General features: G+C 40.0%; 3 protein-coding genes across 3 annotated transcripts in view; all 3 read right to left on the reverse strand.

Moving 5' to 3' along the window:
• Positions 1-1,443: 1,443 nt before the first annotated feature.
• nme5 (NME/NM23 family member 5) lies at positions 1,444-3,946 on the reverse strand. The gene is made up of 5 exons (XM_070912745.1): positions 3,821-3,946; positions 3,056-3,261; positions 1,898-1,998; positions 1,684-1,802; positions 1,444-1,527 (listed from the first exon to the last, which is right to left on the reverse strand). The coding sequence occupies exons 1-5, from the start codon at positions 3,944-3,946 to the stop codon at positions 1,444-1,446; spliced, it is 636 nt and encodes a 211-aa protein (XP_070768846.1).
• A 1,892-nt stretch (positions 3,947-5,838) lies between these two features.
• rack1 (receptor for activated C kinase 1) lies at positions 5,839-9,853 on the reverse strand. The gene is made up of 8 exons (XM_070913075.1): positions 9,652-9,853; positions 9,002-9,173; positions 7,932-8,079; positions 7,303-7,398; positions 7,021-7,131; positions 6,546-6,686; positions 6,187-6,297; positions 5,839-5,953 (listed from the first exon to the last, which is right to left on the reverse strand). Exons 1-8 carry the CDS (start codon positions 9,758-9,760, stop codon positions 5,888-5,890), a joined length of 954 nt encoding a protein of 317 aa, XP_070769176.1. The 5' UTR covers positions 9,761-9,853; the 3' UTR covers positions 5,839-5,887.
• A 4,985-nt stretch (positions 9,854-14,838) lies between these two features.
• Positions 14,839-24,399, reverse strand: part of LOC139291633 (collagen alpha-1(XXIII) chain) — a 112,592-nt gene continuing 103,031 nt past the window's right edge. The window contains exons 12-33 of the mRNA XM_070913732.1: positions 22,387-22,413; positions 22,227-22,253; positions 22,008-22,061; positions 21,841-21,900; positions 21,648-21,692; positions 21,461-21,538; positions 21,236-21,259; positions 18,818-18,862; positions 18,618-18,662; positions 18,399-18,479; positions 18,254-18,307; positions 17,794-17,868; positions 17,663-17,689; positions 17,518-17,577; positions 17,361-17,432; positions 17,224-17,250; positions 17,050-17,103; positions 16,742-16,828; positions 16,448-16,546; positions 15,735-15,773; positions 15,528-15,536; positions 14,839-14,889 (exon numbers count right to left, since the gene is read on the reverse strand). Coding sequence (XP_070769833.1) covers positions 14,839-14,889; positions 15,528-15,536; positions 15,735-15,773; positions 16,448-16,546; positions 16,742-16,828; positions 17,050-17,103; positions 17,224-17,250; positions 17,361-17,432; positions 17,518-17,577; positions 17,663-17,689; positions 17,794-17,868; positions 18,254-18,307; positions 18,399-18,479; positions 18,618-18,662; positions 18,818-18,862; positions 21,236-21,259; positions 21,461-21,538; positions 21,648-21,692; positions 21,841-21,900; positions 22,008-22,061; positions 22,227-22,253; positions 22,387-22,413 — 1,140 coding nt within the window. The remainder of the gene's footprint in view (positions 14,890-15,527; positions 15,537-15,734; positions 15,774-16,447; positions 16,547-16,741; positions 16,829-17,049; positions 17,104-17,223; positions 17,251-17,360; positions 17,433-17,517; positions 17,578-17,662; positions 17,690-17,793; positions 17,869-18,253; positions 18,308-18,398; positions 18,480-18,617; positions 18,663-18,817; positions 18,863-21,235; positions 21,260-21,460; positions 21,539-21,647; positions 21,693-21,840; positions 21,901-22,007; positions 22,062-22,226; positions 22,254-22,386; positions 22,414-24,399) is intronic.

Below are 24,399 nucleotides of genomic sequence, written 5' to 3' on the forward strand. Positions count from 1 at the left end.
TATGACAAAGATTAGTTCATTGCTCCGTAGTTTGAACAACGCCGATCGGCACCGCTAAAACACGATTATAAGGTTGTGTTGAATCATGTTTCAAAGCGTTACCCTTAGCATTTCACTGACTTGCACTGCTATCCACTCTGAATCTGATAAAAAAAATAGTCAAACGCAACAGTAGCACAGTCGAGGGTCGTAAAAACTAGCTGACAGTATGTGGAGAATGTCCTAAAGGTAGATCTAGGTATCTCTGTAGAAGCATTAATGATAAATAAACGCATAAAGAGCTGTCCTCAAGCCTTTTTATATGTGTGTGTGTGTGCGTGTGTGTGTGTACAAGGACATTTCTTTCAGTGACTACAGTTCAAAAAGAAATACTAAACATGGATTGGACAAAATAACACAGCAAAAATAAATTAAATCAAATACATAATCAAGTACAATAGGTTGATACACCGTTTTTATTGGGACTTTCAGAGAGGGGTTTATTCATCTCTGTGTGTACTGCAATGCATTGTGAGATATTCCTGTTATTTTAAGTCATGTAGATAGCAGGGGCAGTTTGATATTAAATGGCATGTCTTGTTCTATTTGATAAAACAACATTTCTATAAACTATAACCATTTCTATAATGGCTGTGTGGGCTGCAGAGACCAGCGTCTATCCAATAACCAGCAGCCCTGTCTACACAATGAGTTAGGAACCACATACATACAAAGCTACAATCATAGTTACATACTGCAGACCAAATAACCAAAAGTCAAATGGCCTTCAGAGGCTGACTTAAACATAGAGCCACGTCTCAATACGTCTAAAAAAGAAACGTCTTTAAAAACACATAATGCTAATGTTACAATAGTCATTGAGATTATTTTCCTACATAATCAGTCTGTTAGCTGCCATGCAAACTGCTGTAAAGCAGCTTGAATAAACCTACTTTGTACATTCAGTAACATATCTAGACGGCAATATGCACACGTAAGTCCTTTACTAGCTGGAGTAGTCTGGCAATAAGGCATTTTTTGTCTGTGAACAATTTCCAGAGGAGCAACAAGAGATGAAGTTGATCAACTTGATCAACTTGGTCCAACTTAGTTGATGTTCTCATCTCAACTCAGGTCATACAACTCATCCAATTCATTCGGTGCAATTTACTAGGTAATTCAAGATACAGTATGTTAGACTTTAAAAAATGAACAAATCTGAGATATCTGATTTATTGAATTAGATTATGACCAGTTGTAAGTGTTCTTGTAAACCATTTTAATTCAGGTTACAAATCAAGTCACAACGTTTAAAGAGGTGTTAAAAAAAGAACAAAGGGGTTATAAATAAGTCAGCTTTACCAGAAAGCAAACAAATCAGACAATTAGTGCTGAAAAGACATTTTATTTAATCATAGTGCTGAATAGATACATTTGACATTTGACCCTCTTTTTTCCCTATTGTCATTCTGCTTCTTCCACAGTGGCTCCATCACATATTTGAGGCATGCTTGGATTGTTTTTGATCAGCCAGTCAGCCAGCCAAACCTATTGAAAACAAAAGTGCAGGATAATAGGGTGAGATATGGTTTGCCAAAGCTCACCAACAGCAAACAACATTGTCACAGTAATATTTAACAGCAATAAATAACTGGCTTATGAATAAATCTGTCCACCTGTATATCTTGAACATTGAATACTTACACAGGGGTTGTGTGGCTTGTGCTTGCAGAGCTCAGAAAGTCCACGTAGCAGAGTTGGGTTTACATACCTGCTCAGGTATTCTTCGGTTGCTTCTCTTGAGGGAAAGGGCTCGATTACAGCTGTAGAGAGAAAGCATGTGGAGAACAGAATTGTAAGTGTTCATTATTACATTTCTATACGAACAACAGTATGTGTGAGTGAGTGTATCACTTACAGTTTGGAAACATGAATTTGATCTCCCTTTCAGCTGCATGAAATGACTCACTGCCATGGAGTGCGTTTTTCAGGTCAGAAGTGCCATATTTTGCTCTAAGGCTGGGGGAAAAAAACATCACATTCATATAAATATCTCTGCTAGGGTTGTCATGAACACAAACCTTTAACCCTATACGTCAGAAAAAACAATAAATCCTGGTACCAACTCATAGGATGACCCGCACTCACACGGCATGGTGAACTATGTATTGTATGTCATAATAGTCTGAGTCTGGAATTCCAATAAATTATATATGTATGTGCAAATATCAGATTCAAACTTCTGCATTGTAAGTTGAATACACACTGTACCAACACCACTTATTAGGTGTGAATATTATGAGGGTACTTTTTCAAAACCATATAGAGAATGTGCTGTAAACAGTATATTTGACCCAACATTATTATTTAGTTTAATATAATGTGTCCATCACACAGCACTCCCTGTCTGAATCAGTCTGACCAAAATACTGGTGGCATGATATCACACAAAAATGAAAGTATTGTGACACCCTAATGTGGATGTGCCCACAAACTAATATATATGGGACATGTACAGAACTTACATTGTGGTAGGATAACAGTTATTCAAAGTCTTTCTTAACATACTGAAGACCTGTTTCATTTGTTCTAATTTGTTTCCATTTAATACATTAGCAGGAACTTTAATATCTCGCATGGTTTCATGGGATAGATCAGTGGTTCTCAAAGTGGGGTCCGTGAGGGGGTCCCCACCAAAAAGGGGAATCATTTATTTTCACTATAATTCCATCCATAAGTAAGACAATGGCAGAATATATGACTATTTTTGCCATGGGTGTCATACACTTTCTGTAATAAAACATCTGAAAGCAAAAATTCTATCACATGTGGGTCCATGGTCTAATTTGTGTATATTTAGGGGTCCTTCACGTTAAAAAGCTTGGAAACCACTGGGATAGATCACAGACCTGGTTTTGTGTGTACATCCCACTTTACATCAGCCCTCCTAGGTAGTGATTCAGTCAAAATGTCCACCATTGTAATACATTTTACAAATTAAAAAACAACAACACGTGCAATTGGAGGAACAGACTCCAAAGCAAAAATTTGAATCAACACCTTCTAAGTTACTGACCACTCTGGGTGAGTTTCTCTGGCCTTGATGCTGTTGACAGGCCCTATGATGGACTTCCAGTGGGAGATGGCGTTGTCACAGGCCAGAGTCAAAGCAGCGATGGGGCCAGAGCTCATGAAGGCAGTCAAGCTGGGAAAGAAGAGCTTTCCATATTGGTCTGCGTAGAAGTCACTGCATTGCTCTGGACTCAGCTGCAGCTTCCGCTTCTGCCGCAGGAATGAAGTATTGGACGTTTCAGTGAAATGTGAACTGGATTTCTGAGGAAAATATTTATCTTAATACTGAAGGGTTGAAGAGTGTTCATTGTCCTATATTGTTTTTTTTTATGTAAATAAGAAATATTTTTGATTTGGTTATTCAGAAAGTGTGACCATGACATGTGCTGAGCATCACATTGTCAGTGCTCTCTGGTGGACAAATGATGTAATGAAGAAACTGTTTCTCTATTGCCTCAAAAATATCCTTAGCATTTTCTGTACTGCAATTTGTTGTTACATGTCAGCCAACATATGTGCAGACAACGATATGATACATCAGCCAATAATTTCAGCCAGGCTCTACACACAATTGATGAAACACCATACTTGTTTATGTAGGAGCATGTTATAATAAAAAGTAATTTCAAAAACTATTGCCTCAGAAATCATCAGTTGGATCAACCCCTTCATGACACGATACAGCACCCCTTAAGGACAGCACATTGTATAGTTTAAAGACGTCCATGTTACTACGCCTACCGCTGTATTTTCCAACTTGTTAACCAACCTGCACGATGGTGAAGCCCGATTTGAGGATAATGTCCTCAATCTCCTCGGCTTCGTGGATGGCGTCTGGTTTGATAAGGGCCAGAGTTCTTTCCACATAAATACGAGGACATGAAGTTTGGTCCATCTTCCCTTTAGTGCTACACAAGCATCTGTAGCCTATAGCTTAGTTGCCAGCCCTGTCAACTCCACACTGACGTTAACCAGTAAGTAACTTCATTATTTACAGTGGGAATACGTTAAACAGTAGCTGGTAAAGTTAATAAGTACTTTAAATTTAAAAATGTTAAATAAAAATGTCTGAGCGATTACTTACTCGCTTAAACAACTGGCCCACCTTCTACATGTGTTTGGGTTGCTAGGATACCATTACAAGAGTACGGCAAGCAAAGCAGGTCAATTGATACAATGCACAAAAACACTGGTCAGATCTAAAGAGTGGAAGGAAAAAGTGTGGTAGAAAAAGGTGCACAAGCAACAGGGATAACCACAGCCTTGGGAGGATTGTGAAGCAAAGGCCATTCAAGAATTTGGGGGAGATTCACAAGGAGTGGACTGAGGCTGGACATGGGCTACAGCTGTCGCATTCCTCATGTCAAGCCACTCCTGAACCAGAGACAGAAGTGTCTTACCTGGGCTAAGGAGAAAAAGAACTGGACTGTTGCTCAGTGGTCTTCTCAGATGAAAGTAAATTTTGCATTTCATTTGGAAATCAAGGTCCCAGAGTCTGGAGGAAGAGTGGAGAGGCACAGAATCCAAGTTGCTTGAAGTCCAGTATGAAGTTTCCACAGTCAGTGATGATTTGGGGAGCCATGTCATCTGCTGGTGTTGGTCCACTGTGTTTTATCAAGTCCAAAGTCAACGCAGCCATCTACCAGGAAATTTTAGAGCACTTCATGCTTCCTTCTGCTGACAAGCTTTATGGAGATCCTGATTTCATTTACCAGCAAGACTTGGCACCTGCCCACACTGCCAAAAGTACCAATACCTGGTTTAATGACCATGGTATTATTGTGCTCGATTGGCCAGCAAACTCGCCTGACCTGAACCCCACAGAGAATCTATGGGGTGTTGTCAAGAGGAAGATGAGAGACACCAGACCCAACAATGCAGACGAGCTGAAGGCCGCTGTCAAAGCAACCTGGGCTTCCATAACACACAGTGCCACAGGCTGATCGCCTCCATGCCACACCGTATTGATGCAGTAATTCATGCAAAAGAAGCCCCGACCAAGTATTGAGTGCATATACATGAACATACTTTTCAGTAGGCCGACATTTCTGTATTAAAAATCTGTTTTTTTATTGGTCTTATGTAATATTCTAATTTTCTGAGACAGTGAATTTTGGGTTTTCATTAGCTGTAAGCCATAATCATCTGAATTAAAAGAAATAAAGGCTTGAAATATTTCACTGTGTGTAATGAATCTATATACGAGTTTCACTTTTTGAATTGAATTACTGAAATAAATTAACTTTTCCTCAATATTCTAATTCATTGAGATGCACCTGTATACCCGTGCTCCTAGGTGGTAATTCAGTAAAAATGTCCACCATTGTAATACATTTTACATCCTCGTCTAAAATCAATTACAAAATAAGGCAATATTTATTTGCATCTGAATTTTAACAGGTGTTACCCACACTTTAGTTTTAAGTGCATATACAAATAATGTCAAGATCTTGCAAGCAAAACACGAGGGTACATGTTCTACACTTCAGTCTTAATACAAATCAACGGACTAAAAATTGTTATGATTGTCTTACTTCTATTAACTTGTTTTTTTAAATTCTTATTGAAACTTTAAACATGTTTTTAATTTTACTTTACATTTGTCAAATCAGTGTTTGGATCATTGCTTTATTGAGCTTCAGAATGCACCATTGTCCTTACTGATTTTCTATAATGCAATGTGAAATAAAGTTCACAGGAAAAAAAACTAACACCTGTGATAAACATCTTATTGTATGTATTACAAATCACTGATATCTGACAGTGGTGAAACCAAGACAGCACACATTTTCCTTTTAAACAGTCTTTTATTCAAAGTTGCTTTGATGAAAAGTTCTTATCGGGTTCCAATGGTGACCTGCCACACTCTGATCAGGTTGTCAGTGTAGCCAGCAAACAGGGTCTGGAAAGAAATAAAAGCAGGATAGATGAACATTTTATAGTGCAATAATAAGTCCCTTAATATTCAAATAAGTGTATTTCTAGTGCCCCTCATATTTGCAGGACTGTCAGCATTGGACATCAGAGTTAAAAGTGAATGGGTATAATCACTGGGGCTTAAACACTAAAACTACCAATTAGCAGGATAGTCGGACATCTATACTGAAAGGTCCTACAAAGCAGAGTGTGTTGTACCTGTCCATCAGCAGACCATGCCAGGGAAGTACACTGTGGGGGTTCAGCCTTGCTGTTAGTGCTGATCACTTCTTGTCTCAGCTCATCAACAATGATCTTGCCCTCCAGATCCTACATGTGGACAAGAAAACACCAGAGGCAGCGCAATCAGTAACTTCTCAAAAGTAGAAAAGGATCAATGACAACAGTTAATGCATCCAAAATTACTCACACAATGAACAAATTGTTTTAGGTTAGCGCTCAGAAACAGCCTCTTTATCATCAAATAATACAGTTGGCATTCAAAGTTTCATCACTGCCTTTTGCATTGTAGGTTTCATGCACCATATAATGATCATAAGATATTTTGGATCTTTTACCCAGATCTTGATACTGGGGCCAGTAGCGGCACACAGCCAGTAACGGTTGGGGCTGAAGCAGAGGGCATTGATGGTGTCACCACTGTCCAGGGTGTAGAGGTGCTTGCCTTCATTCAGGTCCCACAGCATGGCCTGGCCGTCCTGAGTGAAAAAGAGAAAATAGGCTAGAATAACCACATTTAAAAATACAGTCCATTTCTAGGATATTTACATTATGCTTCCCAGCTAACAACTAGGGAGTTGCATAATCATCTCTACAAATATTCAGCATCAACACAATAATATTTTTAAGTGCAGGTAACACTCAGAAACAGCCTCTTTATCATCAATGTTAAACAGATGCATTTTAAGTTTTCATCACTGCTGAAACCTGCAAGTTGGACTTTGACTGGTGTTAGAATTACGGTCAGAATGTGCGAGGAAAGAAAACCTATTTTGTAACAGTCTACAATACAATAAAAAGATTCTTTCATACCCTTCCACCAGATGCACACAGGGAGCCATCAGGAGACACAGTCACTGTGTTCAGGAAGCCACTGTGACCAATGTGGTTGGTCTTCAGCTTGCAGTTGGCCAGGTTCCACACCTAGGAGCAAAGGAAAGCTACATCACACCTGTGGTAGTATAATGACAATCATAAAGATATATGGGTTGTGCCCTCAACACTTTTCTTTTAAAGACAGTTGCAAGCAATAGAACTCAAAAGCTAAGGGGAGTTTTAAAGTATGCTTAACAGCTTGCATAAACAACAACATACCTTGACCATCCTGTCCCAGCCGCAAGAGACAATGATGGGGTTGCTGCTGTTGGGGGAGAAGCGCACGCAAGACGCCCACTCTGAATGGCCCTCATCCTGCAAATCGAAGAGGTACATTTATATTTTCAATGCAAGATTCTCTGGTTAACCAACATCAGTGATGTCCTCGTTTTTTTTTAACAGCCAGATGAAATCATGACCGTCGCTGGGATCAGGCAAGCAAGGTGGGAAAAACATGGATGTCTACAGTCAAGTGTTTTGTTTGGCTGCTTATTAGCAGCATGAAACTAAATTATGCACACAGCTTCAACCAACCAAGGTCACTGCATCATTTATTGAGTGACATTAAGGCATGACAATGCTGGACATCACACCCAAGTGTGTACAAACTTGGAGTAATGGTAAAGCTAACGTTTCCACTGATGACTGGCCAAGCAGCATGTTTCCTTTTGACATCAATTTGAACTTCAAATTTAAGGCAGTTTTTCGACTAGTAGGGATTGCAAAGTTTCAGCTTTTAATTTAATGTAGCATAAGGTCATCACCCAGTAGTTGAATCCACAAAAATCTAGTTTCCTGACAGAAATAGACTGCTACCTACAGGACATCAGCATGAGTTGGCTGCTCACCTGGATGGTGTACTTGCAGACTCCAAGAGTGTTCCATAGCTTGATGGTCTTGTCTCGGGAGCCAGACACAATCTGGCGGTTATCAGCAGAAAAGGCCACGCTCATAACATCCTTGGTGTGTCCAATAAACTGCCTGGTGGTGAGGCCACTGGAGAAACATCACACCAAACATTTAACATCAAAACTATTGCATCTCTTATGACACTCAAGAACCAAGAAAAATGAGCATGTACAATACCGCTACAGTGGGTAATAACTATTCCAAAGGCTACACACACAAACCTTAAGAGTCAATATTACAAAAGTTACTGCTGAAAAATGTACATGTAGTGTATCAATTATTTTGGGATAAAAACAATTCAAAGATGGTCTGCACTGGCACCATCTGTAATCCATAAATATGTCACCTTAATACTGCACAATTTTCTTATATGGGCCAGTAAGTACAGAGCTGTGAAGCAGTCAAGCAAAAATGGTCACAAGGAATATTTACCATTTTCTAGCAACACCAGTGTTTTCAGCACACATTTGGTCATGAAACTTCTGAAAGTAAGATCTTCAGGTTAACCCTGATGCAGGTCATATATCAGTTATTTAAGTTGCTCTGTCTTCGTGAGATGCATCAAGTTGCAAAGTCAAAGTAACTGACCACACAACTTCAGCTGGGTTTCTATCAGATCTGACCCACTGGTGTATGGAGAAAAGCTTGACATGGTGTAGCTAACAGATGAAAGTTAACAGTGTTTAACTCAGTCATTTTGCCATGAGTTATTTGTGATTCCTGTGGCTAAGCTACACCAGATTTCACAACAAACCTACTTTTCACATGGATTAATTACAAAAATGTTGTGATGGCTTCAAATTACTTAAACAGTATTAGAAATGGCAGATCTTTGTTTCATGCAACAGTTAAAGATCCATGGTCAGGCCTGATTTCATGCATCCAGAATGAAAACTTTCCTACTTCCTTTTTACCTTTGTTCCACATGGACACATGCAAACCGTCCACAGTAACCCTGTGGAGGAAACAGCTTTCCACTAAACATCTGATTTCCAATCCCTGCACTTACGTGGTCAGGTCCCACAGGCGGAGGCTTGAGTCCCAGGCACCAGACAGGGCAAACTGTCCATCTGAGGAGATGACAACATCACTTACAAAGTGAGAGTGACCCCTCAAGGAGCGCTGGGGGATGCCATAGTTGGTTTCATCACGGGTCAGCTTCCACATGATGATCGACTTATCTGAAAAACAAATGCACGGATCATGTTTAACTCAATGTCCATATTTCATTCAGGAAATAACGTTAAACACTTTGGACATTTGCATGTCCTGTAATCATTGTGCAAGTGCATTTCCAAGGAAAGCTGTCAAACATTTAGTGAACTCTAAGCAGGCTCATTATACTAAGGTTAGAAGTGGATTATTGACAGCTCCAGCTTGCCTTGTGCATATTCAGATTCAATATGGGCTTCTCAGGCGGAATTTCAGATCACGCTACAGTATTAGCTAACTTGGCTAACCGGCTACTTACTTGTAAGTTCAACCATGTTCCGTCTGTGTACATATATAAAAACCTTCGTGGCTGTTCGTTCATATTCCACGTGTCCCTCCACTCACACCAGGATCGTCGTTTATCTTACGTTACAGAATCAAACTAACTAACTGCTGCCTAATGCTATCTCTCCGCCATGTTGGCAGAGCCGGCGGGGGAAGCCTCACCTCGGGACGCCGAAAGAATCATGTCGGGGTACTGGGGCGTAGTGGCGATCTGGGTGACCCATCCACTGTGGCCCTTGAGGGTACCCCTCACTGTCATCTGCTCGGTCATTTTGGAGAGATTCGGTGGTGCCTTTTACAAGGATGGATTCGGATTTTTCGGAGGTCCGGAAAATCCTACGTCCTCATCGCATCTGGGCACAGAGGAAAAGGAAGTATAGACCCGGATGCAAAAACTAAGAGGGGTGAGCCGCCCGCGGAGGATTATGGGAAATGTGGACTTCATACTTTCACCGTACAATACTATGGTCACATAATTGAGCAACAACAGAACTATTACAATTAAAACGTTATAATATAAATGTTTTCTATTCATTTTCTTTTGTACTTTACATACGGTGACAAAATGTCTATCGTGAGAAAGACCTATTAACATTTCACGATAATAAAACACATCAGTGCCCAAGGTTTATGACATTAAAACTTTTAATAGTCTCCATTCAGACTACATCTGTCTGAAATCTCATGATGTGAGTAATGCATAGTGTGACTAAACACTTAAAACGTTTTAAGGTTATGAAAGCATAATCATATTATTAGCTGTATTAATAAAAGCAACATGTGATTGCCTTGTCAGTAATTCAAAGATAGAATATTTATTAAATAATCCTTGTGGAGTCCTTAGAAGTTGACTAAAGCTACACAGTGCACATCTTACAAAGGTACGGTACAAATTTCATGGTAAGATTTAACACATATGGAAGTATTTACTGAAAATTGTGAATGCTATTATGTAAAACATTATATTCATAATAGCATTTTATTCGTCTATTTTTGGGATGTTGTATGCCTTTGTTCTAATGTTCCCTTCCACATGGATCAACTGCAACCAACTGTGTAACCTGTTTTTAAGTCTTAGAAACAATGATTCCATTCAACTGTAACAACGGAAGACATGAGAATGATTTGTGAAAATGTTTCAGTGTTTGTTTGGTAAAATTTGTAATATTAAGAGCACACTTTATTGGCCTAAGGGGGAACACACCAATATCTGTCCTTATGTGAGTCAGATGGTCCAAAGAAACACGGATGCCACCATTTACACCGTTTGGATGAGCAGAAACTTACTGCAGGTGTTGCATTGTGTTGTGCGGAGATAGTTTAAGGACATGAAATGCTCTTTTGAATTGGAGCTTTCCACGGGATGTCAGTCAGAGGTCAACAACAACAACCTGAAGGTGGCAGGAATTGATCAACACATTCAGCAGAATGCATCAGATTAACTTTCTGGCAACTTTTTCCACTGATGTCTGCAGTGTATTTTTATATGAATATAACGTTGGTTATTCCTGAATTCGTTTTTTGGCCATGCAAGCAGATGTGGCCCTCTGGATGGCGATGTCGGTCCACCACTTAGGTCCAGGCTGAAATATCACAGCAACTACAGGATGAATTCGCATGACATTTTTTTACACTCATTCATGGTCCCCAGATCATGATGAATACTACTTATTTTGATGATTCCCTGATTTTTCCTATAGCAGGCTGACACATTTGGCTGTGAAATATCTCTGCATCTACTGGATGGACTAGCACAAAATGTGGTACAGATTGCCCAGACCATGAATCCTAATGACTTTGGTGATCCACTAACTTTTTCTGTATCACCACCATGAGGATGACATTTTTGTTTTTTAATAAAATGTTTCAACATTACGGATACAGAAATTCATATAGCCCTCAGGATGAAATATAATAACTTTGGTGTTCCCTTGACTTTTCTCATAGCGCCACCATCAGTACTTTGGTTTGTGGCCAAATACCTGCAAAACATTCTGATCCATCAGCTGTACTTTGTGTTTAGTGCTACTCAGCAAATATTAGCATGATAACATGTTAAACTAAGATGGTGAAGCTGGTGAACATTATACCTGCGAAACAGCATGTTAGCTTGGTGACATTACTATTTAGCTCAAAGCACCACTGACCCTATAAACACAGCCTCACAGAGCTGCTATGGCTGTAGACTCTAAGTGTTTGGGTTAATTGACTGATCCAAGTGTGAGATAATAATTTCTTAATCTGCCGGGTTAGAGTAGTAAGTGTCACATATTTGAATTGACATTGTTAAACTTTAAAAATCATGTAGGAACACTGGCCAGTAGGAGTCTAGTGAAGGATCTTCTTTTCGCTTTCTGTCACTATCGGTCATAAAACTGATTGCTCTCAGCCTGTGAGGAAAAGTGCTGTGTTTCATGTGTTGGATTCATATAGCTCATACAATGCTACAGGTACTGTGGTTCTTTCCATTATGATGTATTGGCCTCTGATTGTAATTTTTGTTCCTTTGTAAATATGTTTTATCTATCTCACTTTTATTTTATGGTATGTCTCTACTGTTTTACTGTGTGCTTTTTGTACAGCTTCTGTGCATTTTTTTCCCTCTCTGACAAACTGAATTTCCTTCTTTGGATAACAAAATGCTGCATCGTTACTTGCCTAAATAATTACATACTGTATGTATTATGTCATTGCCTTTTTTCTACATGCATTATGAGGTAGGGTTGGTAGAACATCATGATGATATATTAATGTTAAATGAATGAAACTGAATAATTTTACATGATTATGATTTAATGGACAAAAAACATACAACTTAGTTAACTTCAGCCTACATGTTTAGTTGACCAGATTTAATGTTACACATTTTTAGACAAGTAATTACAAAAATAGCTTAATTCTTTTACAACCAAATACACAACCGAAAAAAAACATTCTCCCAAAGCCAAGCTAATACTGTGATATATGACTTGCTAAAACACCAAACTGTATTTAGACACTGTGCCATTTACCGACTTTAAACTGAAAATGATAGAATCTGCAAAAGAAATAAACACATGATAATGTTAAGTGACAGATAACCATCAGCTTCCAGTGAAATAATGCTGTGTGGTTTACAGTTAAACCATCCTGCTTTCAATATAATTTCTCAGTCAACATACATGTTATGATTCTCAAATAAAGTTTGAATTTCTATTCTATTTTAGCTTAATGATCATACATAGCTTTTTGTCTTATAGAAAACACCTTTAACTTAATAAATGAGTGGTGCAGTACAGGTTTAATATGTGATGCACTGATTGTTCTTACAAAACCCTTCTAAAGTTAAAACATGTCGTGGGACTTCACATCATATTTATCCCACTCACATGGAAATTGTTTTGTGTGATGTCAGTAATTCAACTTTGGCACTTTGCAGGTAAAAAGCTGATACGAGGTTCTGTTACACATTGTTATTTCAGACCTATAAACAGGAACTACCGCTGCAGGGATACGTAGCCTACATCATGACTACTGCAACATAACATGAGCCTGATTACAGGTCAGCATTATGGACTGTGAATTTTCCCTATTACCTAATTGGAAAAGCATTTTTTTACAAACCACACGTCCATTTGTGTTCCTCAGATTAATTCACCTTTATAAAATCATATTTTCAAAAAAGTACAAACATCAAACAATGCTAATACTGACCCTAATTGAAAGGTTCAAAATGTTGCAATGTCAAGAATTCAAATTAGATATGTTTAGCAGACTGTATGTTGATGGTGAAGATAATCAACCATATTGATTGTTCATATTCAGGCTAACAAGGAAAATATTGTAAATGATTGCTAGTCAGTCATGTGTAGCGATTACCTGAATATGTATTCTGCCTTAAAAAAAGATAATTGCTGAATATTATTCATATTGTATCAAAAAGTGCAACTAATATCAATGTAGAAAATACAGATGTCCACTAACTTTCTGTCCGTGAAAACAGAACCAAATAATGATTCCATATAATCTCTGTCCTGTTTACATGTAACCAAATATTTGAAAATAGTACATCAGTAAACCTAAGTACAATTTCTTTTTCCCAATGCTTCTTTAAACAATGATATATGTACACATATGTGTGGTTTTGCATATGAATATGCAGAGTTTTAAATGGGTACATACAAGCATTTAAGCACCAAGAAATTATTCCATCTGAGAAAAATGTATTACAAAGACCAAAACACACCAATGAAAGTCATCTGATAGCAAAGACTATAACTTTTTGTGATCGTTGAAAAAAAACGCGCACACAAAATGCAAAATAACTGACAGTTATAAACCATTGTGCTAAGATGTATTGCTGAATAAAAATGAATAATTACCCCATAAAAACAATGGTTGTGCATACATTTGATTCAAATTTCATACTTTAGTCTGTTAGTTCTTCAGTCCAAATGACTAATATTGATTCAAAAATATCAAACAAACAACACACATTTAAGTCAGCAGCAAGACCTTACACTGTTGTCCAGAGGAACTGGAAACAGTAATTAAACATGTCTTCATCAGCGATTAAAAGAAAATAATGATCAGTTACACTGAAAATGATTAAGAAAATAATTTGATTGGCAATCATTTGTCAAGGCAACTGAAATACTGGTTTATCATGAATACTGTGAATGGTTCCTTCAAATCTGGCCTTGAAGTTTCACTATCACCTATTCCACAAACATGGCAATGCACAGGAATGCAAAATGTAACTGGACAAAAATAGGTAAGAATATAACAAAACAAAACAACACACAAGTCGCCACTGCCACAAGTGTAAGCCATAAAAAGGTAGACTTACTGACTTTTCTGAGCGGCTCGCTCAAATGGAAAGACTATTAAAAGCTGCTTATTGCCAATGAAAATGGATCTACTGCCGTTTGAGGTTTCAATGAGGGACCTCAAGTCATAAAAGCTGTCAGGATGCTAAACAACATTGTGCTTTGTTATGATCATGCATTTAATTAGTGAAAACCTTTTTACAAAAGAGCCGTACAAGAGATCACCACAACATGTTCAATGTATCTGTGCAGTAAATCCTTCCTTATGTGCCAGTGACGTCAGTGACTCCCAAATAACTTCGACTGGTTATCAAGCTATTGCGCAACATCGTCAGCCACAGGTGTGTCTTTTCTTCTCAGGTGAATGTGGAAATGCAGGGCTCTCTGTCGCCCCCTCCTGGACAGTATCCACAATGGAGGATCTGAGTGTTCAGTGTGACACTGAGGCATTACATGGCTTGCTCTGCTTCATAAAGGCCAATCTGCCCCTTGTGCTCTCCGCCTGTCTACGTGTCCTTTCTCCACCAGGCCCCGCGCCCCTTCAGGGCTGAGAGAGACGCTTGCGTTTGAGCTTCTGTCTTGCCATTTCCTCCTTTCAGAAAACAGAGAAAGGAGAAGAGAGTACTGACCCACACTCCTCCGTCAGCCACAGCCAAGAGATCTGTCCATCCACCCATCCAATCCGTGAGACTGGGTGAGTGCACACACCATCATATCCATAACAGCATTCACCATTACAATCAGGCAAAAAGTCAGACTTTGTTAGTGAGGCAGCTAGACTGTCAAGGCACTCCAACACTGTCATCTGGACTGTCCTTCAAAGTAAGAGCCCCACTGCCAGTTCAGTTTCTTCTCTTCAAAACCAGGGCTCCATTCACAACAACACTGGATCTCTAGAGTTTAAAAAAGTTTTCAGAATACTGTAGACTCAAAAATGTCCTTGTTAAAAAAAATCTCAATATATTATATAAAAAGTTTTACGAAAAAAGGGAAAAAGGGGAGTGGGTTGTTGGTGTAGTATTCAATTCCAATATATACCATATCAATATGTACAGATTCCATGCTGCTGGTTAGTCATCACTGCAAAAGAAGAATAGTAGGGATTGATTATTAGTAGCATATCAAGTTAAAATCCAAACACAAGCCCCCTGTATTAAAATGCTAAAATAGTTACTGACCTCTAACACTCATGCTTTACAATTACAAGCTCACACACTGTTATATACTTACAAAATGCCCCTGTATCAAATCAGAGTCAAGCAATGAATTTAATGCTGACAATCCATGAGTAATAATCTCAGTGTATGCTTTGATTATAGTGTTAGCTTTTTCTATCCCCTGACTGAGGCAGCTGCTGTCTTATAATCAAGTGCTAATCATTTCATTAGTTAACAATATGCTTTTTAAAAAAAATATGTTAGACCTCTTAACACTCACCTTGTGCCAGCAGCCTGGTATGGGCATCCCATCCTGTCCCTGCAGAGAGCGAACAGCAGTGGGAAGTTAACAAGCCAGTAAATGTCATGTGATGCATGATTAAACACACCTTACAGTAATAATGTCTAAGGGGTGCATTCCTTATCAGCAAACTGATGTTATAAAATAAAGCAAAGGTGGAGGCTGAGCTGTAAAAAAATATAAATTCAAGCAAAAGAGAATAACAAAAAACGGTCAAAAGTGCACAAAAATTTTGACTTTTAAAAGAAAGCTTTGTCATTACAACACTGTGGCCCCTCTGTTTAAGGGAATAGTTTGGAAACATTTTGGGAAATATGAATTATTCATTTATTTTCTATGTTTGTGTCTATTTTTAATAATGTAGACTTCCAAAAACTTTTTTCAGCCCACCTGCTTTTTTCTTTTCTTTTAAGTTTTTTTGCCAGCTAGAATACTGTTATGTTTTTGTGTCCTGCCCGTCTCTTTATTTCACAAATTAAAAGCAAGATGCTGGTTTTTGTCTTTGTTTATTATGTCTCTCTTTATAGTAAATACTGAACTAGACCTACATGAAGTATGGTGACTAAGAGCACATGTATAACAGTTTGAGAGCTGAGAAAGGCACGAAACAGAGTGTTTGAATAGAAAATAGCAACAGTAGATGCATAGATAATGATGCAAGAGGAGGAAGGAAGGAGGCAGAGATACTGTACCACAGGACAGGGGGCCTCAGGGCCAGAAGGAGGAAGAGGAGCAAGTGGAGGGGAAGAAAGCCCCGCCTTCTCAGACAGACCTTCAGTCTCATCACAACCCTGTCAGCAAGACACATTCACAGCAACGAGGAAGAAAAACATAGAAAATGACAGAAACAGGGACAGAAGAAAGCAAGGAAATACCGTATGTCTAAAAGGTGAGAGGAAAGTGGTCGTAAGTAAATCAGGTGAAGGGTGCGGTATTATAGTGCGTGTGTGTGTGTGTTTGTGTGTGTGTGTGTGGAGGTGACATACCACAGGACAAGGCTGGTCCAGGCCTGGAGGACCCTGCTCTCCCTTCTGGCCCTTTAGACCTCTCTTTCCCACGGCTCCCCTGTCACCCTGGACATGAGGAGGACAGCAGAGAGACACACACACACACACACACACACACACACACACACGCACACTCTTACTTATCACACATTACTGCATCAAGACCAGTCAAAACCATTTTGTGTCATTAACAATCGCTACATGTCTGGAAAGGTCAAACCGAGCTTGTCGTTGCCATTAAGTGATGTATTATTATGCAGGAAACAGGAACAGGAATCTGTATTAACCTTCTCTCCTCTTTCTCCTCGGTCACCTTTCTCTCCCATCAGACCCGGGAAGCCCTGGACATAGAAGCACAAATGGGTCAGAAGGTCCTGGATGTAGATTAAAGTTCAATTAAACTGATAGTGATCTAATTGAATTGACTGAGTCAAGATTTAAATTCTCAGAGATAGACTCACATCTAGTCCAGGCTCCCCTGGTCTGCCCTGCGAACACACATCCACACATATAAATCACAATGTATGTTCTATCCAAGACCCACACAATCAAAAAAGAGATTTAGGAAACACATTCATGGAGGTGACGGGGTGCTTACTTTTTCTCCCTTTGCACCTGGAAGGCCCACTAACCCCGCAGATCCGGGTGAGCCCTGGGGGCCATCTAATCCCTGCGGTTAAAGTACATTATCACCACTGTATCATGTCCAGGTATATCATGTTTTATTACAATAATAATGGGTCAGTGTCACTTACTTTAAGTCCAGGAGCACCAGTGTCTCCTTTCTCTCCTTTTATCCCGTATCCAGGCTCACCCTGCATTAGAACAGAGGAAGACTGAGTACCAAACAACATGTCAGCACCTCCACCACATACTAGATACATGGTCTTGCAGTCTTACCTTAGGACCAGGCATCCCATGCAGCCCCTGAAAAACATTGTGTACTGTGAGTGTGATAGCTGCAGGTGCAAACAACAAAACTTGATGTGAGTAGCTGCTACCTGGATTTGGATAGTGATATAAGTACTCACCATGGATCCAGGGGACCCGGGAACCCCTTGTGGGCCAGGTGGGCCGGGTGGGCCTGGCTGGGAAATCATCTGAACCTGAGCACCATTCAAATTACAAGAGTCAAGCAAGAGCACAAAGTTCACTGTGGAAGTTGTAGTGTAAGTGCAGATTGATTTCAAATGTCTGCACTACCTCACAACAATAACCAAAGTATGACAATTAATGTAGCTTTGATGTTCACTGTGTTTCATGCATGAGAGTCACCCAACTGACATTCATGCCATAAAGAAATCAATGGAGACTTACGGCGGCCTGCAGGATAAAAATCTATAGTGAGGTAATAAATGGGCTAAAACATTACTGGTATGGCCCTTTAAATTGTTGACTCTTATATGTCTGTACTGATCTATACACATATATGAGTGAATGTCTGAAGTTCATGTGATGAACTGTGTGTGTGTGTGTGTGTGTTACACTAACCAGGTTGTCATCCATTCTGCAGTCGCCTTTCTCTCCTTTCGGTCCGTCCATACCCTGACGCACAAAGAGCAAGATGAACTTCTGGCTGTTTATGTACTTTTCCATGTGTGTAAGTCAGAGAAACATGTTTATTGTCACTACTTACAGCAGGCCCAGAGAGACCCATCTCTCCCTTCTCCCCTCTCTCGCCAGGTGGTCCTGTCTTACCCATGTCACCTTCAGGTCCCTGGAGGCAAACAATCAAGAAGAGATGTCACGTTCAGCAAAATAACGAGTAGTGAGAAAAAGAATATAAAAGACTAAAAAAGCATAAACAATGGTATAAGACAGCCTGTGTTTAATTTCTGCCTCTACGCAACCATACCTTCTCCCCATCAACTCCTGCTGGTCCAGGTAAACCAAGCTCCCCCTACAAGAAGTAAAACAGAGGAAAGATTAATTCGATGAATATGACTGGCTTTAACACTGCACAAACTCTACTGCACAAAAACCTACTTTGATTTTCATTAAACCCCATTAAAACCCTTGCTAATGGCAGTACAGTACCCTGACAGAGCCCCTTACCTTTTCCCCTGTAGGGCCTGGGGGTCCAGGTGGTCCAGGTGGGCCCTAGAGAAAGACAGATAGAAAGACAGAAATTGAGCAAGTGATATATATATATGCCCAGATAAACTTTATGATGTTACACTGATTTAAAATGTGTCCATCTTGCAGCTGCAATAACTGACGATTTGGCCACTTGGGGGCAGTAGAAACAATCATCACCACAAAAGCATCATCATTTAAGTTGATATGGCAAACTTGTTAGCAAACAGTTACTTATTTAAACATCCAGCAGATACGGAGCAACATTAGCATTTGTTGGAGCCCTGTTTGTAGTTATCTTTCGCTCTCCACGGACTCCTGAGGGAAATGTCTGGTTCTACTATGATCACCAGCTAGTTGCATACTTTGCCTGTCTGCCGTTTGTTGCTGAGCAGGTAGCATACAGTGTTTTTTTTTTAGCTTTTTGTGCACAAAGTGGGGGGCTGTTGTAGCCAAAAACATTGCTGATGAGAGCTGCGAGAGTGAACTTATACAGTAAAGTTGTGGAAAGCAAAAACAAAGACCTGAAAGTCGCTGTGAAGCTCCATAAAGCTGAGGGGAACTGCAGAGATAATTCTCTGTGAGTTCATCACTATGAACGAACCCCTTCACATACAAGTAGTCATGTGATCCATTGTCAATATAAAAATACTGATTATAGCTGATTTAACTACAGACACATAGTCACATAGACATATTGTATACATACAGCTGTTTACTGTGTTTACCACAATGGTGGAAAAACTGGGAACTCACAGAATTCCACCATAAGGCTTGAACATGGGCCAACACAAAACAATACAACGAGGCTGATGGATTTCACAACGCAAGCCTGACAGTAAACAAAGCTGACTGCTTTCGTTCACTCTGTTTGCTGATCACAACCAACTTGAAGCAATTTTATCTTACAAAGATTGTAAAACAGTGCTGGATGTGGTTTGTGCTACACAATAGCCTGGCATCATTTTCCATTCTGCTGATTGTTTTGATGCAGGATGAGATGAAACCTTCATGTGACTTTATGTAACACTAGCGATGTATGACAAACAGCATACCATACCATCCATCCCATGCCGTCTTCTATGCCAGTTGCTGAGTGACAGCCTCTTAAATCACGCTCCGTAATCTCTACATTCACAATGTTACACTTTCACACTTACTTCTCCCTCTGAAGTCCACGGCCATCTTGAAGTCATAAAAAAGGAGCCCATGTTGCCTCCCAGAGGTGTTTATGCTGATTCTTTCCCTTTTTCCACGTTCTAACTTTTGGTTTGTCTTTCATTTAAGCCATGGAAACCAATAGATGTTTACAAACAGCTATTTGATCTGAGATATTCCATCATTGGAAAGTGAAGGCTTCTCATGCAAATAATTATACAAAAAGCCGTAAAATAAATGATAGTAACAAGCGCCCAATTTCAGCATGGTTTCAAACCAAATTCATCATCACCTACAATTTCATCACAGATGAAACCAATACGGCTTTTCACACAAACAAATGAATAGATCATAACACAAGCTGGGTGGCCAATGAACACTCCACACCCTATGTATATAACTCTAGATGAGACTTTTCGTGTGATTTGGTGCCAACTGATCCATGTTGGCAAGAGGCTTCTGATAAGATCTCAGGTTCATGTTTTCACCGACTCCTTTGTAACTATCTCACGCTGCTGTCTACAGTGTTGCATGCAGGAGCCCATTTAACATCAGGTCCAAGGGGACCTGGTGCATAGTGGTTTTTAATCAAATACACACTCCACTGCAGAGATAGCCATCTGTTATTAGCATATGGCACGGTACATGGTAGAATCACAGGAACCGAAACTGTGGCGACCATGAGGGGTTCCCCTCCCGTCCCTTCCAATGCATTCCCCTTGTGCACTCACTGAGTTATGTGTAATAACACATAATACATAGCCAAAAAAACACCATGCTGCCCTACAGCAAGTTACAGCCATGTATCTTGTGAGGCATATTGGATACATCACATGAAAATACACTCAGAACAATGTAACAAAGGCTGTTGATTTTTCTGCATGATTAAGCATGCTCCTTTAGGCTACATGTTATCTGATAGAACAGCACAGCTGTACTATATTTGCTGGGGCTGTGCGTTTCATCCCAAATGAATAAAAAACAGAGCCTGGTAGACTACAGAACCAGAGACATTCAGTTAGACTCTTTAGATGTGGCCTCCAGAGTGACATCCAATACATCTTAAGTATGTAGTTCTGGGTAGAGAGCATCTACAAAAACACACAGATCCTCTGGCTGAAGCAGGTGTGGATACACACAGGGTGTGTGCTTATGCAAGCCTGTGTGAGTCTGTGCATTATTATAGGTGTTAGTTACTGATCACTCCACCAAAACCATGCAGAAGTAACAGCAGATTACCGAAACACTGATGGTGTTGATGGCCTGTCAAGGAGAAGTGGCGACATGTTCAGTTTTGCGGTTTTCGAAGAGAAAATATTCAGATGAGTATCACACCACGCTACCATTTCTGGGCTTGTTTAAATTTTTCCTGGTGACTAACTTGAGATTCAGTAATAAATGCCTGATGGGAGATACATGATGGATCCATAAATCTGGTCTCATGGACACTTTAATATCACTCACCTGGAAAGCATCTAGAAGCTTCCCATTGAAGTCAATGATGTCTGAGGAGCCTTTGGCGCCTTTTTCACCAGGATAACCCTGAGGCAGAGACAAAAAAATGAATGAACAATATGTAAACAAGTGAAGATAATCATAATACAAGTATTTAATGATTTTAGAGGGTTAACCCTTTAGGTAATACACATACCATGTGTCCCTGTGGTCCTTGCTCTCCTATTTCCCCTTTGTCTCCCTGTGTGATGTACAGACACATAAGGCATATTATTTAGGTAAAACTCTCTCAGACAATAGCTATTTAACATTACTTATTATAAGTAAAAGAAAAGTACTAATTATTGATGTGTGCATTGTTTAAATGCAATGTCTGATTGGTCCTCTACCTTTAATCCTGGGAGTCCATCCATGCCTCTCTCTCCCTTTTCTCCCATACCTGGCTCGCCCTGTTTCAATACACAATAAACATTCCAGGTCAAAGCGTGAAAAGACAGATACATTAAAGTAATCTGCATGCAAGATATTAGAACTCATGAGTAAAGCTTCTCTGTACCTTTGCTCCTGGAGGACCCTGTGGTCCTGCATAGCCGGGCTCACCATCTTCTCCCTGTCAGTTCATAAGAAGTCAATAGATATATAAAGAGCAAACTTTTGGTCACATGTTACTTCTGTTGCAGACAAAAGAATTTGACAAGACAGTCGAGGTGTTTGAGGAAAAGAAAAAGTAAGACAATTAAGCTGATCAAGGTCAGTAATGTATTAATGGTCTTACCGGCTTCCCAGGCAATCCTTGTGGCCCCTGAGGTAGAAATATATTTGGTTACCATAATTATCCAGAAAGACAAATCATCACCACAGACTTATAATAGAACTTTTTCTATGAACAACAATCGGATTGCTTGACGTGTAAACTGGATTTGAACTACACTCACGTCAATGCCATCACGACCTGGAAAACCCTGAGAAGGACAGAGGAGAAACGTAAAGTTATGGTCTCAACTTCAGGTTAACGACTCCATGAAAGACTTCAACCACTTTGGCCACTAGATGTCAGTGTTTAACAAGGCATGACCGGTCTGTGAACTTTCGTTTACCAAGCACTTATTCTGAGCCGCAGTACATGAAGACCAGTGACAAAAGAAAAAACAGATGCAGATGCTTCGGCGGGGCATGAGGGCTCACCGAACGCTTACACCTAATGCGAAAATGAGATTGAAGGTGTTCGACAGCGCCACCACCATCAGCAAAACACCAAATGATAGAATAACAACAACAATTATTATGAAGACAATTTCTGCTGCTTCAGTTATTTTTTTATTTGTCATCTATGTGTAGCCTTTTAGATGATTATGCTGGCCAGGACTTGGTGAATGATGACCCCCCCACACACCAAACACAAACACAAACAATTAGAGAGTATCACATGTCCACCGTCTAGCATCTGTCCATCAGTGATTTGGCTTATTTAGGTAAACAGACGTATCGTGGCTGTTTGTGAGGCCCAGGTGGACATGTGCTTGAGTGGCTAAACATCTGCTATGAAGTCATCCATGGCAGAGACAGCTTAGTGGGATCTTGTGCAAGAGCCCCACATCTCTCTCTCTCTCTCTCTGTCTCACACACACACACACACACACACACACACACACACATACACTGTTATCAAGTAGTGGTGTTTACGTGATCACTCAGTGCACTGAAATAAATGCATGATATAAATTGGAGGTTATTAGCCTTCCGCTCTGTCCTCATATTTTACAATAATGTGCAGAAGCTACTTAGATGTTTCCCAGCTGGTTTCCCTCCACTTGCTCTCTGCCAGCACATACAAACTGTCATCCTGATCTCCTCTACTGCTTTGTGGTCCTCTTTTATTTCCATCCTCAGCTGCTCCAGCAGCCTTTTAACCTCTTTTCTCACCACTCTTACCTCCTCCCCATCTTTTGATCTTTCCTCCACAGCAGCGGGAAACAAATCGCCGTTGCAAATAATTTTTAGCACTTCTTTTATCCTGAGTGCAGAAAAGGATGGATGAGAGTTCAGAGTTCAGATGTCAGATGCATTTCCAATTATAAACGACACTAAGTTCACTTAGAATAATATCCCGAATTTAGATATGTTGAAATAAAGAAATGTTCAAATATTATTTACGCACATAGACACAGACAGAAACTAACTGTCTGAGCTGTCATTCCTTTACTTTCCTCTTCACAGATACAAACGATGAGGGACAATCATACTGGCAGGCTTGTTCACTTTCTCCTGCTCAGCCCACTCAGACATCTGCCCACAACATGCAGCGGCTCTTAGCGCTGCTTTGTTTTGCTGTTTTGGGTTTTGCAACGCCTTTAATCAACACGAAGAATACATTTGAAATTGACTAGGTTACGTGACGGGCCCCTTCTCTTCGACCCGTCTGTTTTCAGTCATTTTCTGAGCTGCGCTGACTTTCTCTTTTGTCAGTTCTGCGTACGCTCTCAGCTCACCCACACTGAAACCAACATTTTTCACTTGAATCCCTTTGCTGTCCTGTGCCAGTTGAGGGTAACAGAGCATTCATTCCTTCACTTGGATAACCAAAAATTACCTTCATAGCCTTTTCTCTCTCTTCCATCCTATAACCACAGCTTTAAGCTGCCACTGCATGTGAACAAAAGTCTGGCAAGCAGAAAGTTCATTTTGAGAAATATACACTGCCTCGGGCGAGGAGCACAACTATTGTTTGGTGAGGCCGGCAAACTGCCCATGAACTCGCCGCAGTGCCATATCTGTTTCAGGGGTGCAAAGCGACACAGCCGTGGTAGGAGGGTGGGAGAATGGAGGCGTGTTGGAGAACTTTGTGGCCGCTGTCTTACACAAAACAGATGAGGCCAGGAGTAGAGTTGCTATTCTGGGAACTTTTAGGTAAGCCACAGCTCACTGGCAAACCCGGAAGAATGAGAATA

The sequence above is a fragment of the Enoplosus armatus genome, chromosome 10 (assembly GCF_043641665.1).
Source record: "Enoplosus armatus isolate fEnoArm2 chromosome 10, fEnoArm2.hap1, whole genome shotgun sequence".
NCBI lineage: Eukaryota > Metazoa > Chordata > Actinopteri > Centrarchiformes > Enoplosidae > Enoplosus > Enoplosus armatus.